The sequence below is a fragment of the Fundulus heteroclitus genome, chromosome 15 (genome assembly GCF_011125445.2).
Source record: "Fundulus heteroclitus isolate FHET01 chromosome 15, MU-UCD_Fhet_4.1, whole genome shotgun sequence".
In the NCBI taxonomy this organism is placed as follows: domain Eukaryota; kingdom Metazoa; phylum Chordata; class Actinopteri; order Cyprinodontiformes; family Fundulidae; genus Fundulus; species Fundulus heteroclitus.
Window position 1 is genome coordinate 25,624,846 of NC_046375.1, and position 27,957 is coordinate 25,652,802.

Below are 27,957 nucleotides of genomic sequence, written 5' to 3' on the forward strand. Positions count from 1 at the left end.
ACAAATCTGCTATCTTTCATTGTAAAATTGTGCTTTGGGTGACTTTAAGTAAATATATGACTTTGCTGCATTAACTTTGTGCACATTGTGTTAATTAAAAATGATCTGATGGCATGTTAGATTTTTTTTGACCATAAGGTGCTTTAATGTTAATCATACATAATCCTGTACTAAAGTATAAACTTAACATGTCAGGCACAGAACAGAAGGACCCAATATTCAAGGCGAACAAACGGTTTATTAGGAAAAAGGAACGGAGGGGGCAGCGGGTTGCCAACAAGATGCGGCAGGTTGTGAAGCTCCGACAGTCCGAGATGCGGAGGAAGTGATGATCGGTGGACAGGCAGAAGGTCAGAACCGTGTAGACAAACACAAAGCAGGAAAATCCAGTGAGTTAAGCAAAAGCCGAAGTCGGAAACGTAGTCGGTGGTCAGAACCAGGAGGTCAGAGAGCCGGTAAATTGCTAAGGGATAATCCAGATCCCAGTTGGGTCACAGTTCAGGGTTCGGTACACGGTCAGACAGAGATCAGGCAGGTAATCCGGTCGGGCCGGCGTCTAAAGACAGGTCAGGCAAACGGGTCTGGTAGGAACAGGCAAACCCGGAGATCGGTGAGCAGAACAGGTCAGGAACAGGGAATCAGAGGAAAGAATGCTGGTATAAGTCGATCACAAGGACAAAGTAAACTGGCACTGCTGTCTGGTCTAAAAGCTGATTTTATACTAGTGGGAGCAGGTCGAACAGATCAGTGGTGATGAGGAATAGGCGGAGCTAAGCAGGTGTGTGATAAGAGAAATTAGATCAGGCAACAGTGCCGAAATCATGACATGACAACCTTAAAAACACTTGCACATTAACACAAAAGAATTATTCAATCATAAAAAAAATAAATGAAACCTTCTGATCAAATGTTAGGATGACAAATGCTTATAAATTGGTACTCCTGCACAATACTTTATATTTCAAAAACATGTATATGTACTATGAACACAAGTTTGGGCATTACATATAGCAGCTTTTTAAAAGTACGTTGGTCAAAATCTAACAAAAAGCAAATCAAACTTCAAAATGCAATTTTCAATAAAACATTTTTGGTTTGCTTGATCACTTGAAATTTGCATTGTATTAAGTGTTGGATGAGTCCATGGATCCATTAGAAGGCACATGGTAGCCGCCTGAAGAACCTGTAACAAAAATTTATCCTTTTCAGTTTAAGATATACAATTTAACAACTTATGCTGTATCTAAAAAGGATACTTCTCAACATTTAAAACTCACAAGTCAGTCCTCACTAGAGCAAGATATCAGCCTTTGCTCAAAGTCAGACTGTTATAGATATTCCTATGTTATAGAGACTCCTTATTATTCAGTGCAAGCCAAGTTGTAACTGTGCAAACTGAATGCTAATGTCTTCATGACAAGCGCTAGAGATTTGTTGAATTAGAAAGCTAACAAGCTTGTTTTTATATGTATTCAATGCAAATATATCTGACACCATTAAGTAAGTGTACCAATTTGAATTTAGGTGAATTTAGGAACTATGCATGCTTTTTTGCAGGAACACTGATTGGTATCTGAGATCTTTGACCATTTCCAAAAAAAATGTAGGGGCGTTATTGTTATTCATATTTTATTATTAACAATATTTTATATTATAAATAAACAAATAACATTTTACTTGTACTTAATATTTGAGTTTTTGTAAATGTCATTTAGAGGCTCTAAGAGATAAACTAATAATGCTGTGACTCCTAAAGTTTAAGTCCGCCTACATGAAAATCAAGTGAAGATTGTCACAAATCAGGGGCAATGTTGTGAGTCATGACCCTATAGAAATTATTACAGATAATCCATTATTTTGCTTTACATTTGATAGTGTGTTTAAATCAATTCCAGTGTTTTACAGCATCTACATCTAGTTCTAGTTACATCTAGTTGTGATGCAATGAGTCGATGATAATGCAGTAAATAGAAAAAGCCTGAACTGAAATCTGTCAATGCAAATCACGGCACAGAGAAAATGTTGGAATGTTTGATACAGATTCACTTCAAAATCTGTACTCAAACAAACCCTGGTGAGAAGGGTAAAATCTATTTATTCCTTAGCCAAAAGCACTATATGTTTAGAAATTAAACGGACATGAAATGTATTGCTATTGACACAATATATGTTTTAACTCAGTCATTTTTAATCAATTTCTTTAAAAATCCCCTGTACTAATCAGTGCATATTCACACAAAAGCGCCTCTCTCTCTCTCTCTCTCTCTCTCTCTCTCTCTCTCTATATATATATATATATATATATATATATATATATATATATATATATATATATATATATATATATATATATATTTATCAAGATAACACCCCCACTACATGGGATCAGATAAAGTTTTGTTCTATGTATTCAGACTTCAATTATACTTTTTCAGACTTTCATAAATTAATATTTTGTTCACTATGTATTCAGTGATTCACCCTTTTCCAAGTTTATTTTCCACTTTATCTTAACTCTTATGCTATATTGTGGAAAATGTCACTCTACAATTGTGCAAGTTTTAGTGATCATATGGTGAAGTAAATATTTTAGTTTTCATAAAATGTTTTGTAGAGGCATGCTAATGGGGTGATATTACGTACACCACCTTTCTAATTGACTGTCATGGTCCTTGGGTGTTTGTATTTTTTTTTTTTTTTTGGATCATGTCTTCAGTTACTTATCCTTAGTGTTTTACCTTGTGATTATATTAGTTATTTATATGCTGTTTCTGTTTTCTCCCTGTCTGCCCTATCATCTTTCCTCCTTCACTTTCATTACCTCTACCTGTCACTCTTAATTATTGACTGATTGCCTTCACCTACCCACCTGCTTTCCTCTCTGCTCTTCTCCTATCTAAATCATCCGTTCCTCTCCCTAGTTGTCAGATCCTCCATTGTCAACACCTTTTTTTCCTCTTGATACCTGTCTGTATTATGTCTGGTTACTCCTGTAAGTTACCATTTTAATTAAATCATTCTACACTTCATCATGCAGCTACCTGGCTCCTGTCTCCATTCTGGTATTAGAACTACCAACACAAACATGACATGGTGTTACAATTTTCAATGCATGCATTAATGTAGAAGAAAAAGCTTATTCTGGTATTTACATGGAAAACTTAACACCACAACAAACACAAAGATAACTTCAACAAAACTTCTGCATAAACACTGATTTTCTGCCCAAACAAGACTTTTTTGTGATTTTCTTTAACATACGTTTTCTTTTTCTGAGTCTTTTGAAAAAGTTGGCCACTCCACTGGATAAGGTTCCTTCACTGGTGCTCTAAAACAAGAAGAAAAATAAACGTGAGAAGCTCTAAGAGTAAACAATGAAAAATTAATAAGATAAAGAAAAGAAACTTCTTACTCTTGTTCTGCTTTGGGAAGTAGATCCCTGCAACTTTATCTCTGACAGCACCTGAAAAGTTATTTCCTTCAGTCAGTATAGCTCTTGGGACAGGAGAGTAAAGGAAAAAAGAAAAAATCTTCTCTGTGCTTTAAATTCCCCTTTCATTGTGTTATCCTGTAAAGCTAACAAAAGCCTGTCAACTAAGACAAACTCACTGTTTTGTCCAGTAGTGTTCCAAACACCAGAATGAAGAATCCCTTTTGAAACACACAGTAGTATATGACACATTAGGCAAAATCTCTTTAATTTTCTTCACAACATTAAGAAGGAATCGGTATAAGGTTATAAAAAAGTCAGTGGTTATGAATATAAAATTTTACCTGTAGTGAATTGAAGAATGCAAATGCAATGTGTATCCCTTTGTTGCCTGGTTTGACCATGATTCCAACTCCCAAACCCCAAGTGAGTCCGAAAAATGGTGTGAGCACAGCCAAACTCCTTGCAATCACCACCAGAACATGCTTCTCTCCTGCTTGGGCTGCATTTCCTCCTACTCTTCTCCTCAATATTTTGTATAACACCACAATTAGGATGACAAAATTTATGGCCACTATCATAAGTGCAGGGATCACAAAGGCGAGCAGGGCTTTGGATCCGGCCCAGTTGAGCCAACAGACATCATTTTCTCGGATGTACTGATTTGAGGGAGCTGTTGCAGCTATAGTTATTGTAGCAATGATCAGTGGTGCACCATATCCCAAAGAGAATCCAATAATCAGCATAGAGATTTTAGACAGCCCTCCTTCAAAGACACTGACAGTGCGGTAGAGCAACAGCAGGGCTGATGCTAACATCCAGAAGAACATGGCGAGGTAGAAAAAGTGGATAAAGAAGGTAGCTGCTGTGCAGGCTGGTGTGCTTTTTGTCTTTGAAATCGACGTCCCAATGATGAACCAAATGTTTGCAATCAGGAGGGACACTGCAATGTTAACGATGGAGACGTGACGCAAGTACGATGTTGTGTTCCTTCTTATTTTTCTCCATACAATGCCTTCAATGATGAGACATATAATCAAGGAACCCATAGAAATGCCAACTCCAATGTAGGTTATGAATTCCAACGTAGTATCGCTTGGACTGGAAGGCGACATCAGAATAGAAAACGAGGTGGTGTGGTTACAGTTGCAACTGACCGTATCATTTTCATGGCGTATGAGTGAACAGCCTTTCCCGCTCCATCCTCCAAAACCGTCAAACAAGTCAAAATCCCAGAAAACACATTTGGGCTTTCCTAATGTATCATTGATAACATCAAACGTTATCGATATGTTCGAAATATAAGAGTTGGGGCGAATAAGTGCAACCCTTCCATTTATAATGCTGGACGATGTATTATCTTTTTCTCTTGCGGGAAGCACATTGTCCATGGAAGCAAATATTATTACTGTGATAGACTGCTGGCCTCCCCCAGCCTCTGGTATGTCTATTTCCACTGAGGAATTAAATTCATCACTGAAAACGTTTGTGAAATTAGTTTTGGTGAAAATAATTTGCGGTGTACCTATGTTCAAAGGTTTATCGACTACATGGGGGGTTATTGTTTCAAAAGCGCTCAAAAATGAAGAGCTGGCGTTTTTAGTTTCTGTGTTTTTCCTGGTGCCATTGTTGAGTTCATCCCATGATTCCTTTGCTGCATTAGTGGTGAGAATGCCTGCACTTTCCAGGATGTTCTGTATTAAAACAGAAAAAGTTATTAGAACAAGTATTTTTATATTTGATGCACAAAATTTGTGAAAAAGACATTTCTGACACAAAGAACAGTGTCAGTTTTCATATGAATGGCACCCTCTCATAACCTGACTCTCATCAGATGGATTCTGCCGAGCTCCACACGTCTCCACACATCAATCTGGACTCGCTGTTATTGGGAAGGATTTCAAAGAAAATGGATGAGCCAATCAGGATCGCCGGGTGGGATTTTTGTAAATGTGACGTATCAGAGAAGCGACTCTTCGGACTCTGACAAACATGATGGCTTGCTGCAACAATTGTCTCTTTTCCAATGCCACTCAAAAGCCTGGTGCTTTTGAGAAGCCTGGGGCTTTTCAAATCCCAGGTAGCGTGTTTACTTTCCCGGGGCTTTGGTCCCCCAACCGAACCAGTACGCAATGCAGTAAGAAAAACTGTCCATCTATCAATTTTATAACCTTAATTTATCACAAAAAGTTTAAAATGATTTTAGGCGAGAAAGCACACCTCTAAACTTCATCTGGGCAGTCGGCCAATTTTAATTCTGCTCGGACTCCTCAGAAACGGCACAGACCCGCTGACAGGCGAGCCTGGCTAGGAAGACTGCAGTGTTACGGCCACTGCGGCTGCGTTGTTACTCGGGGAGACAGTCTGTGATTTTGCGCTAACCGAATCATGTTCAACACGCTGAAAAGTCACACTAAACAAGTTTACTAAGTTAGTTGCGGCTGAAAAGTCACCCTAAAGGAAGTTAGTAGGAGATATTTGCACATAACACGTAGCAAAACGTAAAATCATGACTGGATGTTTTTGCTGTTTTGAGTTAATTTTAATTGTTTTGCCTCTCAACAGAGACGAATAGCTCTCCTGCTCAGGTAGAACTGTTAAAGATTAGTAGATAACAGAGGCTGTGACTGTGAAAGGCAGTTACCATGGAAACAAACCCAAGGACTATTGGCATGCATAAAAAAACAGACAGTTATCTTCCCTGAAGCTGAGCTCTCAATCTAATGGTGACGTGGATCTCGGAAGGCAACATGGGGTAATTGACCAATCCTGAGCAGGCTTTGCTCATCCATATAAGCTGATATGGCCATCTCAGATTGTTGTGTATGACAGGCCAGTACTGAGGCTTTAAACATCACACTCCTATTTAGATTAAATATGTTAAAATATTGTTTCAATTTCAAGAGTCTGTTTACTACCAAAGAAATCTACAAATTGTGAACACCACATTATTTAGTTAAAGAACCAGGGGTGACCACAACTGGAGGCGGTCAATTCCTTAAGAGCATGTGTGCCCACAGAGGGGTGGAGTGAAATGGGAAGAATATTTAATGGGCCTTAGTAAGTAAGTAAACAAAGTTCATTTATATAGCACTTTTCTCAGACAGGAGTCACAAAGTGCTTTACAGTACAGGACATGAAATATGAAACAGCATAAAATAAAATAAAATACGTATAGTCATAGCAGACCTTGGGGAAATGAGTCTAAAATGCTTGCTTATAAAATAATGTTTGTAGTTGTTTTATTAAAATGATCCACAGAGTTTACCAAGCACAGGTAAAGTTGCAATGCATTCCAAAGTCTGGGTGCGACAGCTTAGAAGGACCTGTCTCTCCTCGTCCTAAAATGGGTTCAAGGGGCCAACAGCAGGTTCTGTTCAGAAAATTTCAGACTGCGAGCAGGAGGGTAAGGCTGATGTTCTGAGCTTGATGTTGTTACACAGTTGAAATAAACAATTGCTCCATCAAATACTACTCATAGGTTTCCCAAACTGTGTTTGTCACCTGATTTAAGTTTAGTGCTGCAGTAATAGGTTTTTCTGAGGGCAGCAATGAGCATCTCAGCTTTTTCAGGGTTTAGCTTTAGACTATTGTTACTTAGCCACTGCTTTATTTGGCCCAAACATTCGATCAGAGTTCAATCTGTGGGTCTCAGATGTCGTGAAGGAGAAGTAGAGCTGAATCCACAAACAGGTGATATTAGACATTCTCAAACTGCTGGATAATCCAACCTAAAGGAAACCTATTAATCAGGAACAAAATAGGTCTTAGGACAGAAACCAGGAGAGCTATGAGTTGCTTAGACACCTTTTTTTAAAGTGTTGGTTAAAACAATTATATACTTGAAAGGTCTGGGTAATACGGCAGAATGAGAGTGACAAATTGAATCAATTGGACCTTGGGTGATAAAAATATTGAAAGACATTCAGGAGTAGCTTAGTGGAAAGAACATTGGACGGGCTAAAAGGACGGTTTCATTTTAAACACTAATATAGTGATATTCTCTAGTAAAACGGGTTCAAATGAGGACCATGTTTTTTTGAGCGGGTAACACACACAGGAGTACAACAAGAAGGTGGTGGTTTTTTTTTTCTTTATGTCCTTGATCTTGTCAATGAAGAAATGCAAAAAGTCAGTACAGTCTGCTTTACAAAGCACAGGCGCAGTGAAGACATTTGGGGGACACCAGAGAGTTGATTGTTTGGAATAAAACCTTAGGATATTTCTTATTTACTGTTATCAGCTGGTCAAAAAACACATAATAGAGATCGCTCATGTGGACATCTTCTACACACACATTTGCAGCATGTAGAATTAAAGAGAAGACTAGGTCTAAAATATGACCTTTTAGATGTGTGAAGTCAGTTACATACTGCTTCAAGTTAAAAGCTTCAGTCATTGATAAAAGATCCATTGCTGAGTTGGATGTATGTTGATATTGGCAACATACATCCAAGTTGGATGTATGTTGCCAATATCAAGGTTAATACGCCCAAGTATTAAAACTAATTTATAATTATCATCCGGTGCACCTTATAGTCTGAAAAATATGAGTAATTCTTTAAAAGAACACCAACTTTGGTCATTTACCGATATCGCACTATAACCATGATGGCAGCTGTTCTGTTTTGGTTATCCCTGCTTCACCCTCGTCAGCATCTTGGGTTGGTTTTGATCAGTAAAGATGACAGACAAGTGGTTTACCCAATGATTTTGATAAGGCACCACCTTATGAAATACATATCCAATGGAACAATCCCAGATGGATATGTGGAGCTCTGTGGAACAAAATCCATCTGCCGAGAGTCAGGTTAACCCTTTCATTCCGTCCCATCAACTTATTTAATAGCAGCAAAATGATCAGTGTCTGGGGTAGGATAAAATGCATTGCAGTTTTGGTCTTGTCTTTTTTTTTTTTTTTTTTTTTTTTTTTTTTTTTTTTTTTTTTTTTGAAAGGGCGGGGGTGCAAAATCATTAGGAAACTTGTTCAGAGGAGAATTGACAGATAAGTTATACTTTATATGTGGTGGTTCTACAGCTCCTTTTTTATTGCTGCCCTGGACAACCGTCCACGTCCTTGCATCATAAAACTACAACTGCACACAAATCAACAGTACCTACCTCTGTGGATTCTTCAAATATTGTGATATTTAACAAATCTGATCTCTTGCCGACATTTTCAAAGATCTTAACCATGGCGTTGATAGTGGCTGCAGAATCAGTTATGGTGTTAGTGTTGTTGATTGTTGCATCCTTGAGAACTTTCAAGAATCCTGGCAGGGTGGCTATATCCAATACCTGCCGCATTTCAAAAACAGAAAGTTTATTATTATGCGTTATTGAAAGACTTGGAACTTTTGTTACTTTTTAAAAAAAATGCAGAATGCTTTTTATATTTCTGAAATATCACATCTAATATATAAATAATAGGCACAGGAAAGTGGATTATTGGGATAAAATGTCAGAATGAAATGAAATAACAATGCCATCGTTAAAGTTCAGATTCAGGTGGAAGGCAAATTTCTCATTTCCTAACGTTTTTCCTTTTTAGGATCAAATGTTTTGGCAATAAAATGTGTTATTAATAAAAGAAAGAACTTTGTCAAGAGTTTTCAGACACACAACATTTACTGGATTACCTCTGACTGATCAAGCAGTTTCTGTATGACTTCTAGGACACAATTATCTTGGACATCTCCAAACTTGGCATCTTCCTTGCAAACTGCTGTTTTGTTTCCCACCTTGCCCTCTTCACATGATGCAACAGCCTCAAAATTTAATGGTGCGTCACCGAATACATCATTACCTGTACAAAGAACTATAAAAATCGAGAAACTGCTTTAGGCAACTTTTAGCTTGATTTCTAATCACTATCCATGTCATTGTAAAGCCCCAAGTTGTTTGTGTAAATGAAAATGTGTATATAAATATGTGTACCACTGAAAATTAACATGTGGAAAGGTGCATTACCGCCACCTACAAGATTGGTTTAAGGATCGAAAGCTGTCAAGCCCAATTGTATCCTTTTCTATTTTATGCATTTAATCTCCTCAAAAAAATAAAAAATATCAACAAAAATCCACCAATGCTCTGACCAATGCTTCTCTCTAAAGTGAATATTTATTACACTCCAAGAAAATATGTTCCACTATTGTTTTTAGTTCCACACAATACTTGCAAAAACCTGCATCATGTTTTGTTGATTTTGTTAAGCGTGCTTCTTAATACTGTGTGACCAAATCTCTTCCTTGATATAATATCCTCTTTATTTATTCTGTTACATTTCCTAAATTCTTCCACTTTCTGTTGGACACTATAATAATTTCCTCTTAACATAGAGATTACCTAAACTCTTATTCTCATGTTTGCTTATCTTCACGTTCAAATTCACAACACTTTTTTCCGGCACTTTTTGCTAAACTGTCTGCCAGTTAATTTCCTTCAATGCCAATATACAAAGGAACCCATATTAGCTTGATCACTGTGAAATTGTTGTCAGTCCTGAAACTTGAATGAATTATGTCTAACGTAATTCCTCAAATCTGAGTGAATCTCACGAATACTACAAATTACGACCTTATTTTCTTTAACTTCCTCAAATATTCTAGTGCCATTGAAATGCTGTTAATTTATCTGGTATTATTTTATTTTTCCAAAGATCTAAATCTAGAGGCACAAAAAAATATACCAACCCCAACTGTTTAAATTTTTTTAACCATCTGTATAGATTTTAAAGGGGACATGTTATGCTTTCTTTAAACAAGTTTGGATAGGTCTATGGCCTATACAAAAACATGTTTATTATATTTTCGGCACAAAATCATTCTCATATGATGAGATTTCACCTTTCAATTCTACCTATTAGCGCACTAAAACATGCTCATTAAATAAAGCTGGTCATTTGGTTAATTATATATCAAAAATATCTATTCTTTGTGTGTGTGTGTGTGTGTGTGTGTTTAAATATTTAAATTGATCCACTCATTCTATTTCTATATTCTTTTCATTTTAAGAGTTGATTATTTGTGAAAACAACAACTTTGTTTTGGATGCAGAAAATATTTTTAATTAATTTCTAAAATGTATGTATTTTTAAAATGTATTCAATTTCCCTTCTGGATCAATAAAGCATTTTTGAATTTGAATTGAATTGAAAATCTTAATACCCCATCTAATGTCCAGGATGCCACCTTGTGTAATGCCTCTTATATTTTTTCTTTCATGATTTTTACATTTCTCACCCTGTTCCTAGTAGTCCCACCAGCTGCAAATAATCTTAGCTTTCTTCTTCTTTATTTTATTTTGTCTCTTTGTTGTTATTGTTTTTGGGTGGTTGGCAAACAACTTGTTGTAGTACTGCCTCCAACCAAAATCAAATTCACTCTCCAGGTGATGCTATTTGTCTGTACAGTTTTTTGTTTGTTTTTTTTCTTTATCAATGATTGGCCGGATCAAAAACATGCTCAAACAACATAGAAGTCATGAGGCATTTTCCAAGTTTTAAGAGTAGAAGATAAAAATAGTTGCATGAAAATGTAAGGGGTAGAATTAAAAAGTCGGTTAGATAAATAATTACTCCGGTGAAGTTTAAATAACTAAAATTTCTACTTGAGACTTGAATTGTAATGTAAATAATTTGTTCTGTCTCCAGCAATTATTAACAAGGACATTCATTATTTTCAACATGCCATTTTTTTAATAAAAAAGTAAAAGCTGATAAAGCATATTTAACAAAAAATGTTGCCCCTTACATTGTCCCAATATCTTTTGGGAGAGGCATGTGCCATTTCATATCAGAACCAAACGCCTTAGTTGAATGAAACCAATTTCAAATCTAAATCAACCAGGGGTATGAATAATTTAAGGCTTAACTCTATACATGACATGGATTGCATTTTATTTAAGTTATTAAGGTAATGTTGTCCAGATAAATACCCACCATCTGGGGTTAATCTCAGTTTGATTTTTTTATTTGCCTGTGCATTTCCTGTCACTTGACAGGTTATCGTCTTATCCTCTGGGGCACATCCAGCAGGGGCTATATAATTATAGTTGATTGAAGAACCTGCAGTAGGACCTAAACCACAGAATCATGGAAATGTTGTTTAGAATGCAGTTCAGAGCATAGTTCATAGAAAGTATTGAGAAACAGAAAATGTTATATTGTATAGTATCATAAAGCCTCAAATGATAAAGTTTAATATTTACTTGGAGGATCAAGGCCCTTGAATTCAACCGTGTAGTAGTCAGTGTTGACAGAACACTGCAGTTTCACAGACCCGGGACATCTCACTGTTCGTGTGATTGGGTTCACAGTGATCAGGGGTGCTGGATTAGATTTTATTTTGGTGCTCTGTATGAAAGCAGCACCATCTGTACGAGTCATCTTACATACATACATTCCTGTAAGACAAAAACAAAATCATGATCATCGTAAATCTTCTAAAGTCAGGCATTTAAGTACTGTATATTGATCCATCAGTATGTTTGATCTAATGATGATCTTGCATTTTAAATAACCATACAAGCTGCTACTTTCAGCACTATTATGCAATGTGAACTGTAGGCCTAAACATTTCATACCCTCGTGAATTTCAAAAAACTTTGAGATTGTGTAGTTTGATGTTCTGTCTTGACTGAGCTTTTCTGATAGGATGAATGTGCCAGCACGAGTCCACACCACCGTCAGGTTTGGACCGAAATTGATCGGGGGTGGTCCGCACGTAACATTTACAGAATCCCCAGCAATTATTTGCTTTGAGGAAACTGAATTAACTAAAGTATTTAATTGTATAGGACCTGTGTGACAGAAAGATGGGGAAAAATATATTACAAAAGGTGGTCTTCCCATACCATTTATACATTTTATTGAGAACAAATTAAGAATGTTGAAACATAACCAAGATTTATTAAGGTTTACTTACTGGTAAACTCCACTGGATACTTTTCTGCCAGTTGATTTAACATTTCATCCTTTGCTAATGAAACTTTTTCGTCATCATCAGAAGAACTACTTAGAGAATATTTAGCGATGGTACTTCCGGACCTGGAACACAGAATTGTATCTGAATTAAAACTCAACCACTAAGTGAGTTGACTCTGAAGAAACCCAAGCTTTAGTTATTCATTGTTTAGCAATGACTTCAATGCGTACAATTTTATTTTTAATTTGCTATCTCGAACTCACAAAAATGCCAGATTGTGAGTCTAAAATGGCTCCTTCCCTGGGTTTGGACAATTTTCGAGAACATTAATTTATAGTTTATGATTGGTCTCTTAACTGGGGAGAAATTCCCCAGACCTTGGTCAAAGCAGGGTTAGGAGCAGATTGTTTGAAACATTTGCTGTATCAATAAAAAAGTTACATTAACATGTTTTCAGATGGACTAATATAAATCATCATAATTACTTTCATTATTATAAACTGTTGATGCTGATGCTCCGCATTACATGGTACGGATTTAGTATTTGCCTGTTACTTAAAAAGCAATTCGCTGTTGAAAATATATTTCTGAATTAGCGTATGATATAAACTATAAATTGAGCTATAAATAGCATCTTACCGTAAGATCAGATTCTGCACGTCACAGTCTTTTGACACATACTGCTGACACTTTGTTTTAGTCTGTTTGAAACAATCGCATGGTCATTCAAGGAGTACATGTTATATCTAAAAAATCTAAACACAAAAATGAAACATGGCTTACAGCATTATAAATGTCTTTGTAAACATCACTGGTTGGGTTATTGTAGGAGTCCTTAAAATCCATGTTTAGAGTAAAAGATCCATTTATGAGATTTTTTGTTGTTGTTTTGGCTACTGTTGGCTTGCTTTGTGCAGTTGGTTTTGTCAGTGTCGTCATTTCTGATGTTGCTTTTGTCACTGTTGTCATTTTTGGTGTTGCTTTAGTCACTGTTGTCATTTTTGGTGTGGTTGTGTTTAATGTCACTGTCAAAGAGAGAAAAAATGGTGACTCCAAAATGTCAACAAAAAACTGTCCTTTCTAACTTAAAATAATTAATTGAAAAACAACAATACTATCTCCACACCAGTACACGGAGAGATCCCTGTGGAGAAAAAAGAGGAATCCAAAATTAATTATTAAGTAAATTACATAGATCCCTGAAAATAATGTTTTAAAACAATATGCTTACCCATGATTGGCTGACAGTACTGGTCAACAAATGAAGGTTTATATAGGCAAGTACAGGTTTGACTGCTTTCACTACTGCATGAGTTGTAGCTGTTGCACACCTCACATGGCCAAGAAAAACCATCCTCACAATTACATTGTAGTCCATAGGAGTAGTTTGGATTACATACTGTTAAAGATATTTCACTCAATTAAATCACTCTATACCTATAAATCTTTATTATCAACATAAAATCTGTTCAGCTGCATAAATCTGTAACTTACCTGTGGTTACATTTAGTTCTGTTACTTTCAAAGAAGATGACAGGGTTACAGGGAAGCTTTCATTTTTCAGAGCTGCTCTGAATGAGTCAAGTATATTTGGTGGCACACTGGAGATTGGGATGGACAAGTCATAGAGCACATCATGTTTCACTGGAAAGTGAGAAACCAAGCCCTTTTAGTGTTCATCCCAAAACATGGAACTGATTTAACAACAAGGTTAGCAACTGTTAATGGCACCGTTTTAAACTTAAAGCACTTGCTCTCCAGCTTAGGAATCAAAATAACCATCTGACAAACAGTAGGCATGCTTGCACTGAAACATAGTCAATAAAGTCTTATTAAAAATAAAAACTATTTGTTGCTACATATAATCTATTTTGCAGTCGTTTGAAAATCCTCAGTGCAATCGTCACAAACATGTCATATTTCATACCATAAGTAGGTTGCGTAGTAGGCATTGTGGTTGGCATTGCTGCTGCTGTTGTTGTTGTCACTATATGTGTAAAAAAAAGAAATTGCTTGCATTGGTTACAGACCAACAGAGAGAGACAGAAAATACAACCATCCACATCCAGAGCCATAACGAATAGTAATTTAGAGAGACCAATTAACCTAGCAGTCATGTTTTTGAACTATGGGAAGAAGCAGTTCAGGAGTACACGGAAAGAACTCATGCATGCATGGAAGAAACAATAAATCTACATGCAGAACGTTTCCAGGATGGGAATCTATCCCAGGACCTCTTTGCTGCAAGCCAACAGTGCTAACAATTGTTATACTCTGATGTCATAATATAACAACAGGAGAATTTTTTTTCCAAATAAACTTAAATTTAAATTAAATGTTACTATTTTAAATACAAAGCTACTTTAATTAACCTAATGCTGTCACAAAATGCGTTGATGAAAAGCTGTTCATCAAAAGGGTTCACATGAGAAGTTTTGTCTGGTGAGAGATAATTATTTCAGGATAAAACTATTTACATATTGTTAATTTCATTGTGATTTGCTTCTTTTTCATTATTGAACTGTCAGGCCACAGCAGGACTAGAGCAAGCTGGAAATAAGGCTGTCCATGATTCAGAAAATATCTATCGCTCAGGATTAGTCACCATGATTATTATCAGTTTCCATGGTACCTTACCCTTAACCTGACTTCCGCCAGCTGTATGTCGCTCCGCCTAGCTTCACTCACATACATCTGGGACATCTCCCATAGAAAGTGATTTCTCCAACCAATTTTAGTGTCTGGCCAATCAGGATGCAGGGCTGGACTTTGATAGCAATGGCGGCTCGTCGAGGAAGCAAGCGTTGAAGCTGATTGATGCTGCTATTTCTTCTGTGTTGTCCAATCTACCTAATATTGTTTCATTAAAAGAACATCAGAGAACGGCTCTAAAGGCTTTCGTTGTTGGAAACGATGTTTTCGCCCTTCTCCTGACCGGATTTGGCAAGTTTTGTTTTCAGGGGCGCGTCCGCTGCGGTTAGCGCAAACCATATAAGGAGGCCTTTAGTCCTCAACCTGGTCGGCCCGGGATCGATTCCGACCCGCGGCGCTTTGCCGCCTGTCTTCCCCCCTCTTCCTGTCAGCTCACTGTCAATAAAACGCGTGCAACTAGAGCCACAAACACATTAAAAAAAATAGTTTTTTTTTTCCTGCGTCGCTCTCATCAGCGTCACGGGTTAGCTTCGGTGTGAGTGGTTGAAATAGCACGTCGATAAAGATGGCTGATCCAATCATATGCAAGGATTTTTGATAAGGCCCAGCCGTCAATAAAGGCAATTCCTATGGCGGTGTCCCAGATGTATGTGAGTGGAGCGACATACGTCTGGCGGAAGTCAGGTAACCTTACCCTATGAACCTAACAAAAACTCAGTCTGTCAAACAGACTGAGTTTCTCTTTGACTCACTAATACAGTATGCTGTTAAAAATGTGTATACATGGTAAACATTCATTTGTTTTACTTTTATATACATATTAAGGAATGTGTTATGCATGTTTCCCGAACTACGGGGAAAAAAGGTTTCCCATAGGTTTCCCATAGCATATGCTATGTTCTGCTCACTAGCTCACTTATCAGAACTTTATTCTGCTATTTAAGTTCTTCCTTTAGAAAACATAATGTTAATTATTATAAAAAAACAAAAGAAAAATCTTTTTGTCTGCAGAGGTTCTTCAAAAACTGTCCAACTTAATAACAATGAAACAGAAGACAAAACCTTTATTTTTCCTTTCTAAGTCTTCCAAAAAAATACTACAGCTGACAAATCAGCTTTACATAGGCAATGAAAACACCCCTGTTTATCATTATTCCTCTTGTATAAGTACCCCACCTCTCACCTATTGGTTAGGGGTGGGGTAAGTACAGCTGAATAAAAGGTGGTACTGGTGGCCTTGTGGTTAGAGAGTTGAAATTAAGGTCACCAGTTCGAAACTTAGTCTGTCACTCTGGCTTCCTGAGCAAAATCGTTGAGCACATCCCTGTGCACCACTCAGTGTGGCAGGACACTGCTCCCTAAGGGATGGGTTTAACACAACCCCCCCCCTCCCCAACACAGGGCTATAAAAGGGAAATATTTTTTGTTTATTTAATTTAAATAAAATTAACTGTGAACATGTACAGTCGTTTAATAAATTGCTACATGTCACGGTCTTCTTTAAGGGGTGGTTTATGGTTGGAAACACTGACCTGCATACTCATGAGGGCACATGTACAAAGAAGTCAGCTTTTTTTACACACACATATAGCTTTGTGTGTGTAAAAGATATGTTTTGCCCATGCCTAATCAGTTTGCACATGTTTTAATCCATGCAAACCTTTTGAAGATCAAGCTCTTATTTGTAATAAACTGGGTTGAATTAATGCAAACTATACTTGATGTACCATAAGTTGATGAAAGACATGATGTATTTGGCTTGCCTGTTTCAATGGTATGGTACCTGTTGGTATGGATGTTGTAGTTGTTGGAATTGCTGTTGTTGTAGTTTGTATGGCTGTCGCAGTAGTAGGGGTGGCTGTTGTAGTGGATGACATGACTGTTGTAGTGATTGTTTTCATCACCTCTGCAAATTAGAAACCTTGGTTACCATTTACTACAGTTGTGCAATTAAGCATGTTTGATTTTCAAAGAACACAAATAATATAAATGAGAGATATTGAAATAATTTTTCCACATTCTCCCTTCCTCGTGAGTTCCACAAAAGCATCCACCATAGAGAAATATAATCACATATTTTGTATATGGATGTATATATGGATCCAGCCTGTCAACGTGTATTTTCCTAAAAAAAAATAAGCATTTTACACCTCATAGAATGATATTCATTAAGAACAAGGGTGAAGGGGCTGTTTTGCTCAAAGCAGCGTTCTATTTGTGCATTCTGACCTACTTAGCTAGGGTGCTGGTTTCCCTCAAATAGAAGATATTTGTGGAAAAAGCTATAGTAGAGCACATAGCTAAAACTAGTTCTCCCGGCCCCGTCTAGCGATCGCCAACTCCCCTCCGCCGCTATTTCAGTAGAACAATGAACAGTGCAAAAGTTGTATTTACCGGAGATGAAGTGTAGATTGCACATTCTGTCGGGGTGTGATGGCTCCCCCAGTCGACTGGGATCGTGTGCCTGGGTCCTTCTTCATTGAAAATATCCATTTCTTTTGTCTTTCTTCGTCCTTCGGTAAACGAAAGAAACGTACATCCAACGAATTGGAATGCCTCTGTGTGCAACCGGGAGCACAACAAGTTGTAGGCACTGTTTACATTTCGAAAATAAACTAACTAAAAGCACCCGTTTTGTAATGATAGAATGCGAGAACAGTCCTGTGTTTGCCTACAAGCGGGACCCGGAAGTAGCGCGGACGTCGTGACGCGTGACGTCACATGTGACGTCACGCGTGAACTACCCTATTGGCTCTCACTGAAATGAATTTCCAGATTTTTTGCTTTCATGGCTCTCTGAGTCAAAAAGGTTCCCGACCCCTGCACTAGTCCTTCAAATGGATGTTTGAAGCAAAGTGGCAAATTAATTCGAAGGAAAACCTTTGGTTTGGGCAAGATGAACAAATGCTAAATCTACCATGAGTCCTGGAAAACATTTTATAAGCCAAATTATCAGAGTTATATTACATACAGGGGGCAGCAATATGGAAAGACTTATTTTATGTATACACCAAATCAGATGGTCCTTTAAAAATGCATAATAAAGCTTTACATATTTTAGGTAAAGTTATATTAAAACAATTATTATGCCATAATCATCATGGCAGCTCTGACTATGGCTCCCAGCATGCCATGCAGCTCTGACTCAAACCACCAGGTGTAAAAGGCGCTGCACAGATTGACTCATTCTCTTTACAGCTGCCCACTGTGCTGAAGAGACATCCAATGATCTCAGGCCCATGCCTGACCATGTGGCAGACCCTGTGATAATGCACCTTTGCTGGACAAAGGGAATGCACATCACTCTTTCAACCTTCATAAGAATGTAACCATTCAAGTTTGGAGCCTACACAGACTAATCTGTGAGATATGCTCAATGATTAAGTCATACAGAATGACAATTTCAATTTAATTTCATATTTAATTTTCTCTGTACGTAACTGTGTACTCCAACAGTGTTGATCACCTAATGAGTCCATTTGCAGTCTTTCGTCACCTGCAGTTATGATTTTGTAAGAAGTAAACAAAGTTTTTCTGTTTGCCCATGAACAAAGGAGCGGATAGTATGGAAAATGCTACTGGTACAGATCAGGTAGTAAATTGCTGTCCCTACCCTATAAGCTACTGAAGCTTATCGTCGTTAGCTGGCTAGCCTATTGTTCTAACACTGTCTGTCCCTCTTTACCCCTTTGTCCTGTGGCCTGTTGAAGCTATCCTTCGTGTCTTAGACCAAATTAATTTCAGTGCTGTTTACATCATATTTGCAGCTGGTTTGATGGTGATTATTCAGTGTTTAATTAAGTAAGACTTGATTAATTGTGAAATTGCCCAAAGACTGCTACTGCCAAGATGAATCAATTTTCAGATTTTTCCTGTGTGTTTTTTATTTCAGTTGTGTAGTGTGCTCAAGTAGTGTCATTAAACATAATATTTTTCTGTAACAGGGAATTATTGGTTTTATCAAAAAGCACGGTTTTCTGTCATTATTTTTATATCAGTGATCGACTTACTAGTGATGAAATTACTAAATCATCTCTTTAGAATTAACAACACAGATATCCATTTTCCTTTTCTTGTGGTTAATGATTGTGATTAAAAAAAAATGTTAGGCAATGCCAAAAAAATAATAATACAGAATGTTGTAAATTTTGTTAAATCTGCAATAAATGGTCACACTAATGCTGAACATACCATATGGCTAATGTCATGACCTACCTGTCTCTGGAGGTTTCCAGCACCTTCATCCTCAGCCCAGCTCAGTCTCCACTCAGCCTGATCATCTACACCTGTCTAGCTCTAATCAACTCGGACTCAATCCACCTGCAAGCCTCTCCATATAAACCCCCCTCAGTCTCCTCTTTACCGCCGGTTTGTCTCGTCCTCTGACACAAGCGTCTCTCATCCTCCCTCATCAAAATAAGAGACTTTTTTTCCTGACCGCACTCCTCCCTTGGATTCCGCTCCAAGCTCCGCTGGGGTCCCGTCCCGAAGCTCACCTGCCAGCCTTGGGTTCTGCCCCAGGGCTCACCCGCAGTCCTTCAGCCTCCTTCCCGTCTGCCTGCTCCTGCCTTCTTCATCCACTTGCTCCATCCCGGTAACGGACTCTGGTTTCCTTCCTCCACAACCCATCAACCCTCAATAAACCTTCTAAACGAAGCTCTGTGTGTGGTGTGTGTTCGTGTCATCGTGACGAATCCTGACAGCTAAAAGTGTTTTTTTTATTACTAAAGGATTAACGAAACAACTACTTTATTTTAATAAATAAATCTGAGACATTCAATCATGCTGACCTTGAACAGAAAACTGAAATCTATAAAGGGAGATTTTACAAATATAACTGAAAACTGAAAGTTCAAGGGAATCTCTCTTCTCTGAGATCATGAGCAAGAACATTAATAATACTTACTTCTAATTTGCCACAATCAACAGGTTAACAAACCCTCTTGCGACTGTGGCATCTTAACTCCACTATACCAGGGCCTGCAATGAATTTGCTAACTTCTTTACAGAGAAAATTCCAAATATTAGAGGGGTAGTCTGTTGTGAAATCAGACGAGAAATAAATAAGAGTGAGACGCTTAAGAGTCTCACTCTTGTTGCTGAACCCACAAGAAATGTGAGAAGCTGCAGGCTCATTCTCTAAGGAATTGCAGCAGAAACTTTCCTCAGCTTTTGCAGGAGAAAAGCTAATTTGGAAGTCAGCCTCTGCAAGTTGTGCAGAGGCCCTCATAGAAAGCCTAAGGAAACACTTCTGCCATCCCCATACTCGAAAGGCAGAGCACTCATCGGAGCCTATGTAAAGCTCAAAATTCTTATACACTTATTTGTTCCATATGGGTGTGGAATTTGCTGTTAGAGGAATACCAGTGCTCAAATCACTCTTTCAACTATTGTCCTAATATCAACTATTTGGGCTGATATTCACTGGACAATACCTAACAGACCAAAAGTTATTTATTAAACATTAAATAACTTAAAACATGCGTAATAGCACAACAATCCATAAAAAGTTCAGTACCAAAGTTGCCTTCAAATAGAACTGATTTTGACAGAATGACCAAATTCTGCTAAATAATCTACAAGACAAAATCATACACCAACTAACTTCCTCCTCCTGCTGCCTTGAAGTTTTACCTACAGCTTTGTTTAAGAAAGTTTTGCCTGTCATAGCGTCTCATTTGACTAAAATAATAAATACTTCCCTTCTGTCAAATGTATTCCCCCAGTCTCTAAAAACAGAAATCATCAAACTACTGTTGAAATAGAACAATTTGGAAAAGCTACTACTGCAGAACTACAGGCCCATCTCAACCTCCCTTTCAGCAGTAAGATTATTGTAAAAGCTTTCTTAACCATGACCAGTCACTTTGACGTTTTCCACTCAGGTTTCCGTGCTCACCACAGTACAGAGGCCGCCCTTATCAAGGTGTTTAACGGCATCCATATAAATGCAGACTGTGGAAGAACCACAGTGCTGGTATTATTGGACCTTAGTGCAGCATTTGATACTGTCGATCACTCAATTCTGTTAGAACTGTGATGTTCTTGGCACTGGCGCTGATTTTTCTACAACTCTGCACACCTGCTCCTCTCCGCCCTGCTTGCAATTATCCTTCACTGGCTTCAGCTGTTTTCACCTCCATATAAGCTCAGTCCAAATCAGCTTCCAGTGCCAGATTGTCTCATAGCCTGCTATCGAGTTCTTTCCAGCGTTCCCTATTCTGACTGCTAGTTTGTACCTGACCTTGTTCCGCCTTAACCACAGAGACTGCCTTATCACTTAACTGGTTCTGTCTGCCCACATCTGGAAACCTGACCCGACCTGTCCCTGGATTTCTGCATCTGCTTTCGCCTTGGATTGCCTACCTGTGAACCTGACCTCTATCTGTCCGTGAGTTTTCAGAGTCTGCCTAACCCCTTACGTCTGTGTATCTGCCAGTTTTTTGGACCTTGGATTGGACCTCTACCTGCCTTCTGGATTTCCCTCCTTGTACCTCTGCCTGGATTTGGCTCACTGGACTTTACTCCCAGACCGTCACCGGTCAAAGGCCCCAGTGGACCGCCAGCCACTCAACGGCTCCGACCCCTGCAAACCCCGTCCTGTCGAGCCGTTCCCCAAGCTTGCAAACCCTCTAACAGGTTAGTGATTCAGCTTACCTCTCTTGCCCCCCCCCCCCAACTGATCACTAACCTGTTGTCTCCGCCTCAGGGGGTTACCAGTTCGAGAGCTACCTGCGCGCTCCACGCGCCACGCTCGTAACATTCTAAATAAAGCCTGTTACCAACCACTGACCTGTGCTGTGTCGAATCTTGGGTCCTGCTTTATCGTTCGTTACAAGAACGCTTGGAGAACTGGGTCGGCCTCTCTGGTACAGCTCTCCACTGGTTTAAATCCTACTTAAAAGACAGGGACTTTTTTGTCTCAGTAGGTAACTTTTTATCAGAGATGACAAACATCACATGACAGGTTCCCCATGGGTCAATCTTTGGTCCTCTCCTATTGAATATCTTGAATATCCCTCTAGTTTAATTCATAAAAACATCAACATGAGTTACCATAATTATGCAGACGATACAACGCTTAACATCACCATCTCACTAGGTGACTAAGTAATCATTTTTGGAACACTGGAATCAAAAGTTAACACAAAGCTTCAGCTAGTAACCTCTGATCAGACCTGAAATATGGGTGTAGTGATGGAGTCAGACCTGAACCTTTAAAGGTGTCTAACAAAATTGCAAAGTCAGCTGTCTATTACCTGAAGAACATTTTCAGGATTAAAGGACTAATGTCTCAGCAGGATCTCGGGAAACTAATTCATGTGTTTATATCTTTATTTGATTTGATCGCTGCAACAGTGTTTTCACAGGTCTGTCAAAACAATCAATCAGACAGCTGCAGCTGATCCAGAACGCTGCTGCTTGCGTCCTCACTAAGACTGAGAAAGTAGAGCACATCACCCCAGGTCAGGGAAGATGCCCTGCCCCAAGTGGAGGAGTTGAAGTATTTCAGGGTTATGTTCCCAAATGAGGGAAAAATGGAGAGTGAGATTGATAAATGATTGGTGGTCTGTCGTGGTGAAAAGAGAGCTGGGTCAAAACGCTTACCAGTTGATCTACGATTTAGCAGTTGATCTACGTTCCCAACCTCATCTTTGGCCATAAGCTTTGGCTTGTGACCAAAAGAACGAGATTGTGGATACAGGCGGCAGAAATGAGTTTTCTCCGCATGGTCCCTGGAGTCTCCCTTAGAGATAGGTTAAGAAGCTTGGTCATCCAGGAGGGAATCAGAGTAGAGCTTTTGCTTCTCCACATCGAGAGGAGCTAGTTGAGGTTGCTCATGGATTTGGTTAGGATGCCTTCTGGACGCCTCCCTGGCACATCCCACCAGGGGGAGACCCAGAAGAAGACCCAGGACACATTGAAGAGACTATGTTTCTCAGCTGGCCTGGAAATGGCTTTGGACTCCCCCAGAGGAGGTGGCACAAGTAGCTGGGGAAAAGGAAGTCTAGGCCTGCCTAGGAGAAGCAGAGCAAATTATCCCAGTTCTAAAGTTCTTACACTGTCTCCCTGTATCTCAGAGAATAGACTTTAAAATACTTCTGTTAGTCTAGAAATCAATGAATGGCTTAGCACCTAATTAGATCACAGATTTGCTGACAGTGTATCAGCCTTCCAGACCACTCAGGTCTTGTGGCTTAAATCTGCTCTGCATAAGCAGAACTAAAACCAAAAATGGAGACGCAGCATTTAGGTTTTCTGCTCTACTCCCAGCAGACTGTAAAAGTGCTCAGAACGTGGGTTCCTTCAAATCAAAGTTAAAAACCTATTTGTTTAGCGTTGCCCTTAAATGTTAATGTATAATTCAAACTGTTGTGGTAAACTGAAACTTTATTAGATTACGTTTGTAGCCCAAGTAATCTTGGCCTGCTACTACTGTTCCTCTGCAATGTACTTTCCTCTGTATGTTTTGTTCTTTTATGTTCTGGTCACGTACAACACGTTGTATTGTCTTGTTACTGGAACGTGTGCTACAAATAAACTTGCCTTGGCTTTAGATACAGCAGAGAAAAAAGTACGAAGGTTGAGCTTGATACATTGCTTTCACTTCTGAGCTTTTGCTCTGAACTTTGTAGAAGTAGGTATAGCTAAAATATCAACTCATGTACTGTTTTTGACTTATGCTATAATTCTAAGATGTAAAATATATTTTTTTATATATAGAGTGTCAGGATCCTCCGAGCTGTGGACTTGTCCTAATTTGACTCACCTGTGTTTAATTATCCCCAGCCGGTATTTAAGTTCCCTCAGTTTGTTTCCTCGTTGTCGGGTCATTTTGCATCCTCCTGTGTTCAGCCTGTGTTCACCTTCTGTATGCTGCTGATTTCTCGCCTGCGTTGTTGTACTCCTGCGACCCGCAAGTCATCCTTTTGATTAAAGATCCTCGCACCATGTACCTGTCTCCACCTCGTTGCCGCCTAGGTCCTCGCCATCATCGCATAACCCAGACAGAAATTACCCGACCACATGAAGACCAGGCAATGTGGCAGTTGGTTTTTGCTCAGGTGGAGTTGCTCCGGAGGCTGAGCAGGAAGCCCCAGCCTGAGGGGATGGACACAGAGGCAATCCGGGCAGAGGTACCGTTCGTCCTTAGCAAGGGGCTTCCCCCTCCGCCAATTCTCCGCCTGCTTCCTGCCTCGCAACTTCGCCTCATAGCGCCCAGCTGGCTTCCTCCTGTGCCGACCACTGGAAGCCCCGCTGCTGCATCGCACACCACGGCCAAGTCTGCGTGGGTGTGGTGCACGCCAGTGCGCCGGGCACAGAGGTCCCGGCCGACAACCGAAGGCCCAGCTCCTCTGCCACATGCCACAGCCCAAGCCTGCGTGGGTGCTCGCACCACTGCTGCTCCCTGCACGGATGCGCAGGTCCCTGGACCGGCCGTCACAGAGGTTTCCACTGTGCACGCCATGGCCCAAGCCTGCGTAGGTGCGCATGTTCCTGTACCGGCCGTCACAGAGCTTACTGCTGTGCACGCCATGGCCCAAGCCTGCGTAGGTGCGCATGTTCCTGTACCGGCCGTCACAGAGGTTCCCGCTGTGCATGCTATGGCCCAAGCCTGCGCAGGTGCTCACGTCCTTTCACCGGCCGTCACAGAGGTTCCCGCTGTGCACGCCACGGCTCAAACCTGCGTGGGTTTGAGCCGTGGCGTTTTCCAGTGTTCTCAAGCCTCCAGAGTTTTCCAGCGCTCTTCAGTGTGCCTCAGAGGAGACCCCAAGGTCCTGAGGCCGGCCTTCACGGTTCTGCCGGCCGCCTGAGATGGTGTTCCGTCGCCGGGGTTGCCCGCCTCTGGCTCTGCTGCTTTGCCACCGCTCTCAAGCCCAACCGAACTATGTATTTACTTTGTTCCCTCGGTCTTAGATCCCATCCACCCGCCCTAAACGGGTTGTTTTCTTTTTTTTTCCTGGACACTGGTGGGCTTCTGGAATCCGCCCTTAAAGGGGGGGGGGGGGGTAATGTCATGTCAGGATCCTCCGATCATAAAGTGTGTTTAACTATCCCCATCCGGTATTTAAGTTCCCCCAGTTTGTTTCCCTGTTGTCAGGTCATCCTGCGTTTCTGCATCCTCCTGTGTTCAGCCTGTGTTCATCTTCTGTATGCTCCTGAGTTCTCGCCTGCATTGTTTTACTCCTGCGACCTGTAAGTCATCCTTTTGATCAAAGATCCTCGCACCATGTACCTGTCTCTGCCATGTTGTGGCCTAGGTCCTTGCCATCATCGCAAAACCCTGACAAAGAGATTTTCTAGTCATACTGACCACTCAAAGTCCTTTATACTAGAGCCATAAACGCCCAAATGAACTTAACAATGTGTGCACATTTATAAACTAATATGTAGATTGGTAGGAAATTTGGTGTTAAGTTTCTTACCGAGGAGACATGTCCAGATGTAACAAATCTCTAATCAACCCTACTACTTTCCAAGTGCAAGACAAGTAGTCTACCCACTGAGCGATACTTGCAACAGTCTTTATAAACCTTGCAGTCTTCATAGAGTTATTTTTCCCTGTAACAACTAAAGCAGTTGGATGAACTAAAGTGGATGAAAGCAGCATTGTTAGAAACTCTGACAAACACTTTTTATATGAGCCAATAACAGGAAATAAGGTTGCAAATGCACAACATGTCATATCTTGTTAAAGACTTTACAAAAATAAATGTAATTGTTGGGTTAAAGGAGGAACCTGGGTGGCAGGAGATACTACCCATGGAGTCAGCAGAAGAGGCCAGCAGAAAGTGAAGAAACCAGGGTATTAAAATACAGAGGAAAGTGTGAAGAAAGGTGATGCAGAATACATGTGAAAATAATCAGATGAGAAATGAGCAGCAGCTGAGAACAAGCATGGTGGAGAGCTGAGGGAGATTAATAATAATTGACAGGGGCAGACAAGGGGAACACAGGAACAAAATATAACCAAATAAAACAAGAAATAATCAAGAACCTAATCAACAATGAATGAACAAAACTCAACTAAGCAGCCTAAAAAAATTAAGAACTAAAATATAAACAAACACATAATGAACTAAACAAATCAGTCTGTGTCACTAAAAGAACTGGTAGAAATACACTCTCAAATGAAAACCCAAGCGCAAATACCTGTCATCATGACAATAAGAAAGGAATGAGAAAAAGTTCATGTTGCCAATGTGAATGTTGTTCAGAATGTTTGGATTGTGAACTATCGTAACCTCTTAAGAACCAGTTCTTCAAGGGGGAATGTGTGCAAGACTGTATGGAGCAGAAGATAAACTACAATTCAGATCTAAACATACCTGGAAGAGTTGTGGGGCACGGATCAATATCTGGAAGCCAGAAACCAAAAATACTTCACTTATTAATAAGATAATATTAACTAAAAACACATTACTGGTAAACAAAAGTAGTCTTTATTAGAGATTTTTCTTCTTTCAGCAATGTGCTAATAAATCAGCATTATTACCTGTGATTGGTTGACAGAACTCTTCATTAGAAGGAAGTCCATATATGCATGTGCAAGTTTGACTGCTGACGTTACTGCATGAATTGCTGCTGTTGCACTTCTCACATGGCCAAGCAAAACCATTCTCACATTCACACAGCAGACCATCAGTGGAGTTTGGAGAACAGGCTTGTAACATTTTAAAGGATGAAAACCATTTACTGTTTTATAATCAGGAGCAATGGTACAAATGAAGCATTGAATAAGCAGACCCTCTTACCTGTCGTGAAGTTTAATTCAATCACTTTTACAAAATGTGAGAGTGTTACAGGAAAGGTTTCATTTTCCAAAACTGTTCTGAATACATCAAGTGTATCTGGTGGACCACTCAAGAAAGGGATGTGCAAATGAAGGACAACATCAATGTTATCTGGTTCTGTTGAGATGAACAGAAGAGAACCCATCATAGTTTTTTGTAATCATGCAAACAGTCATAAATAGAAACTTTTTAGCACCAAGATCAGAAATTTTTAATCACCCTGTGTGTACATGCCTAAAAACTTGCTTCAGCAACCATTGTCTTAGCCTGTATCAAAATCACCATTCTTTTTAACATTCTGTGTCTTACCAAATGGTGGGGCAAAGAGTCCCATTGCTTTATTAAGTTGCTCAGTCAAAAAAAGACAAAACTAATTATACTGAGGAGTGTACCTAATCTGTGTGAACCAACTCAGGTAACTGAACATTAGAAGTGACGAAGCAATCTCTCAATTTTTGTCTTGAACTATAACATTTCTGCACTCATCAAGTTGCAGTCAGCACAGTAAGCCTTACACAATTTCCTAAATAAAAAGAAAAATTCTATATATACGTGGACAGAAGAAAACGTCACTACTGATATCTTATTACTGTAAAACATCTTAAATTATTATGTGTAGGGTTTTATATGGGCAATGATATTTTTCCTAATGTTTTTCAACTCTAGATTAGAGACAAACTACAATTTGTCATATATCATATGAAAAATGTAGACACTACTCATTTTTACCTTACCAATAAACTATACAAAGGTTAAGTTAGATTTGTACAGACATTTGGTCTGCTGAAGTATGCAATGGTTTAGGCTAGTTTAATCTGAGCTGTTATCAGCATTTCTGTAAGGGCTCCCTCACCCAATATGGCAGCCTTGCTAGCATGTGAAATGGCAACCCATTTCACATGCCTAAGAGTTCTTGTTTTCAAATTGTAACCAGGAATTAGAATTCCTAGATCCAAATCAGAAAAAGGAACTAAAACGCACAAATTTAGATGTTTCCTACAAACCTCCTTTCTAAAATTCAATGTACATAGCTACTAAACAGAAAAAATAGCATTGGTTGCAATAACTGGTTGTTCGTTTGACCTTTTGATTGCTGACTTTGAATCCATTGTACACATGGTGTTACTACTTATTTATGGAAATATAAGCACTAAAG

The 27,957-nt window shown here is 39.2% G+C and overlaps 1 protein-coding gene and 1 long non-coding RNA gene across 2 annotated transcripts in view; both read right to left on the reverse strand.

Annotated features, from left to right (window-relative positions):
* Nucleotides 1-218: 218 nt before the first annotated feature.
* The window catches only part of LOC105921826 (adhesion G-protein coupled receptor F1-like), a 29,623-nt gene continuing 1,884 nt past the window's right edge, over nucleotides 219-27,957 (reverse strand). Inside the window, exons 6-18 of the mRNA XM_036147638.1 lie at nucleotides 26,848-26,918; nucleotides 24,026-24,641; nucleotides 13,138-13,379; nucleotides 12,994-13,055; nucleotides 12,355-12,476; nucleotides 11,370-11,507; nucleotides 9,070-9,248; nucleotides 8,552-8,728; nucleotides 3,775-5,124; nucleotides 3,610-3,651; nucleotides 3,413-3,463; nucleotides 3,262-3,328; nucleotides 219-1,183 (exon numbers count right to left, since the gene is read on the reverse strand). Of these exons, the coding sequence (XP_036003531.1) occupies nucleotides 1,125-1,183; nucleotides 3,262-3,328; nucleotides 3,413-3,463; nucleotides 3,610-3,651; nucleotides 3,775-5,124; nucleotides 8,552-8,728; nucleotides 9,070-9,248; nucleotides 11,370-11,507; nucleotides 12,355-12,476; nucleotides 12,994-13,055; nucleotides 13,138-13,379; nucleotides 24,026-24,641; nucleotides 26,848-26,918 (3,176 nt within the window). The 3' untranslated portion in view covers nucleotides 219-1,124. The remainder of the gene's footprint in view (nucleotides 1,184-3,261; nucleotides 3,329-3,412; nucleotides 3,464-3,609; nucleotides 3,652-3,774; nucleotides 5,125-8,551; nucleotides 8,729-9,069; nucleotides 9,249-11,369; nucleotides 11,508-12,354; nucleotides 12,477-12,993; nucleotides 13,056-13,137; nucleotides 13,380-24,025; nucleotides 24,642-26,847; nucleotides 26,919-27,957) is intronic.
* LOC118556160 lies at nucleotides 13,941-16,906 on the reverse strand. The gene is made up of 3 exons (XR_004932742.1): nucleotides 16,790-16,906; nucleotides 14,282-14,341; nucleotides 13,941-13,998 (listed from the first exon to the last, which is right to left on the reverse strand). It is a non-coding gene; the product is annotated as an uncharacterized LOC118556160 (long non-coding RNA).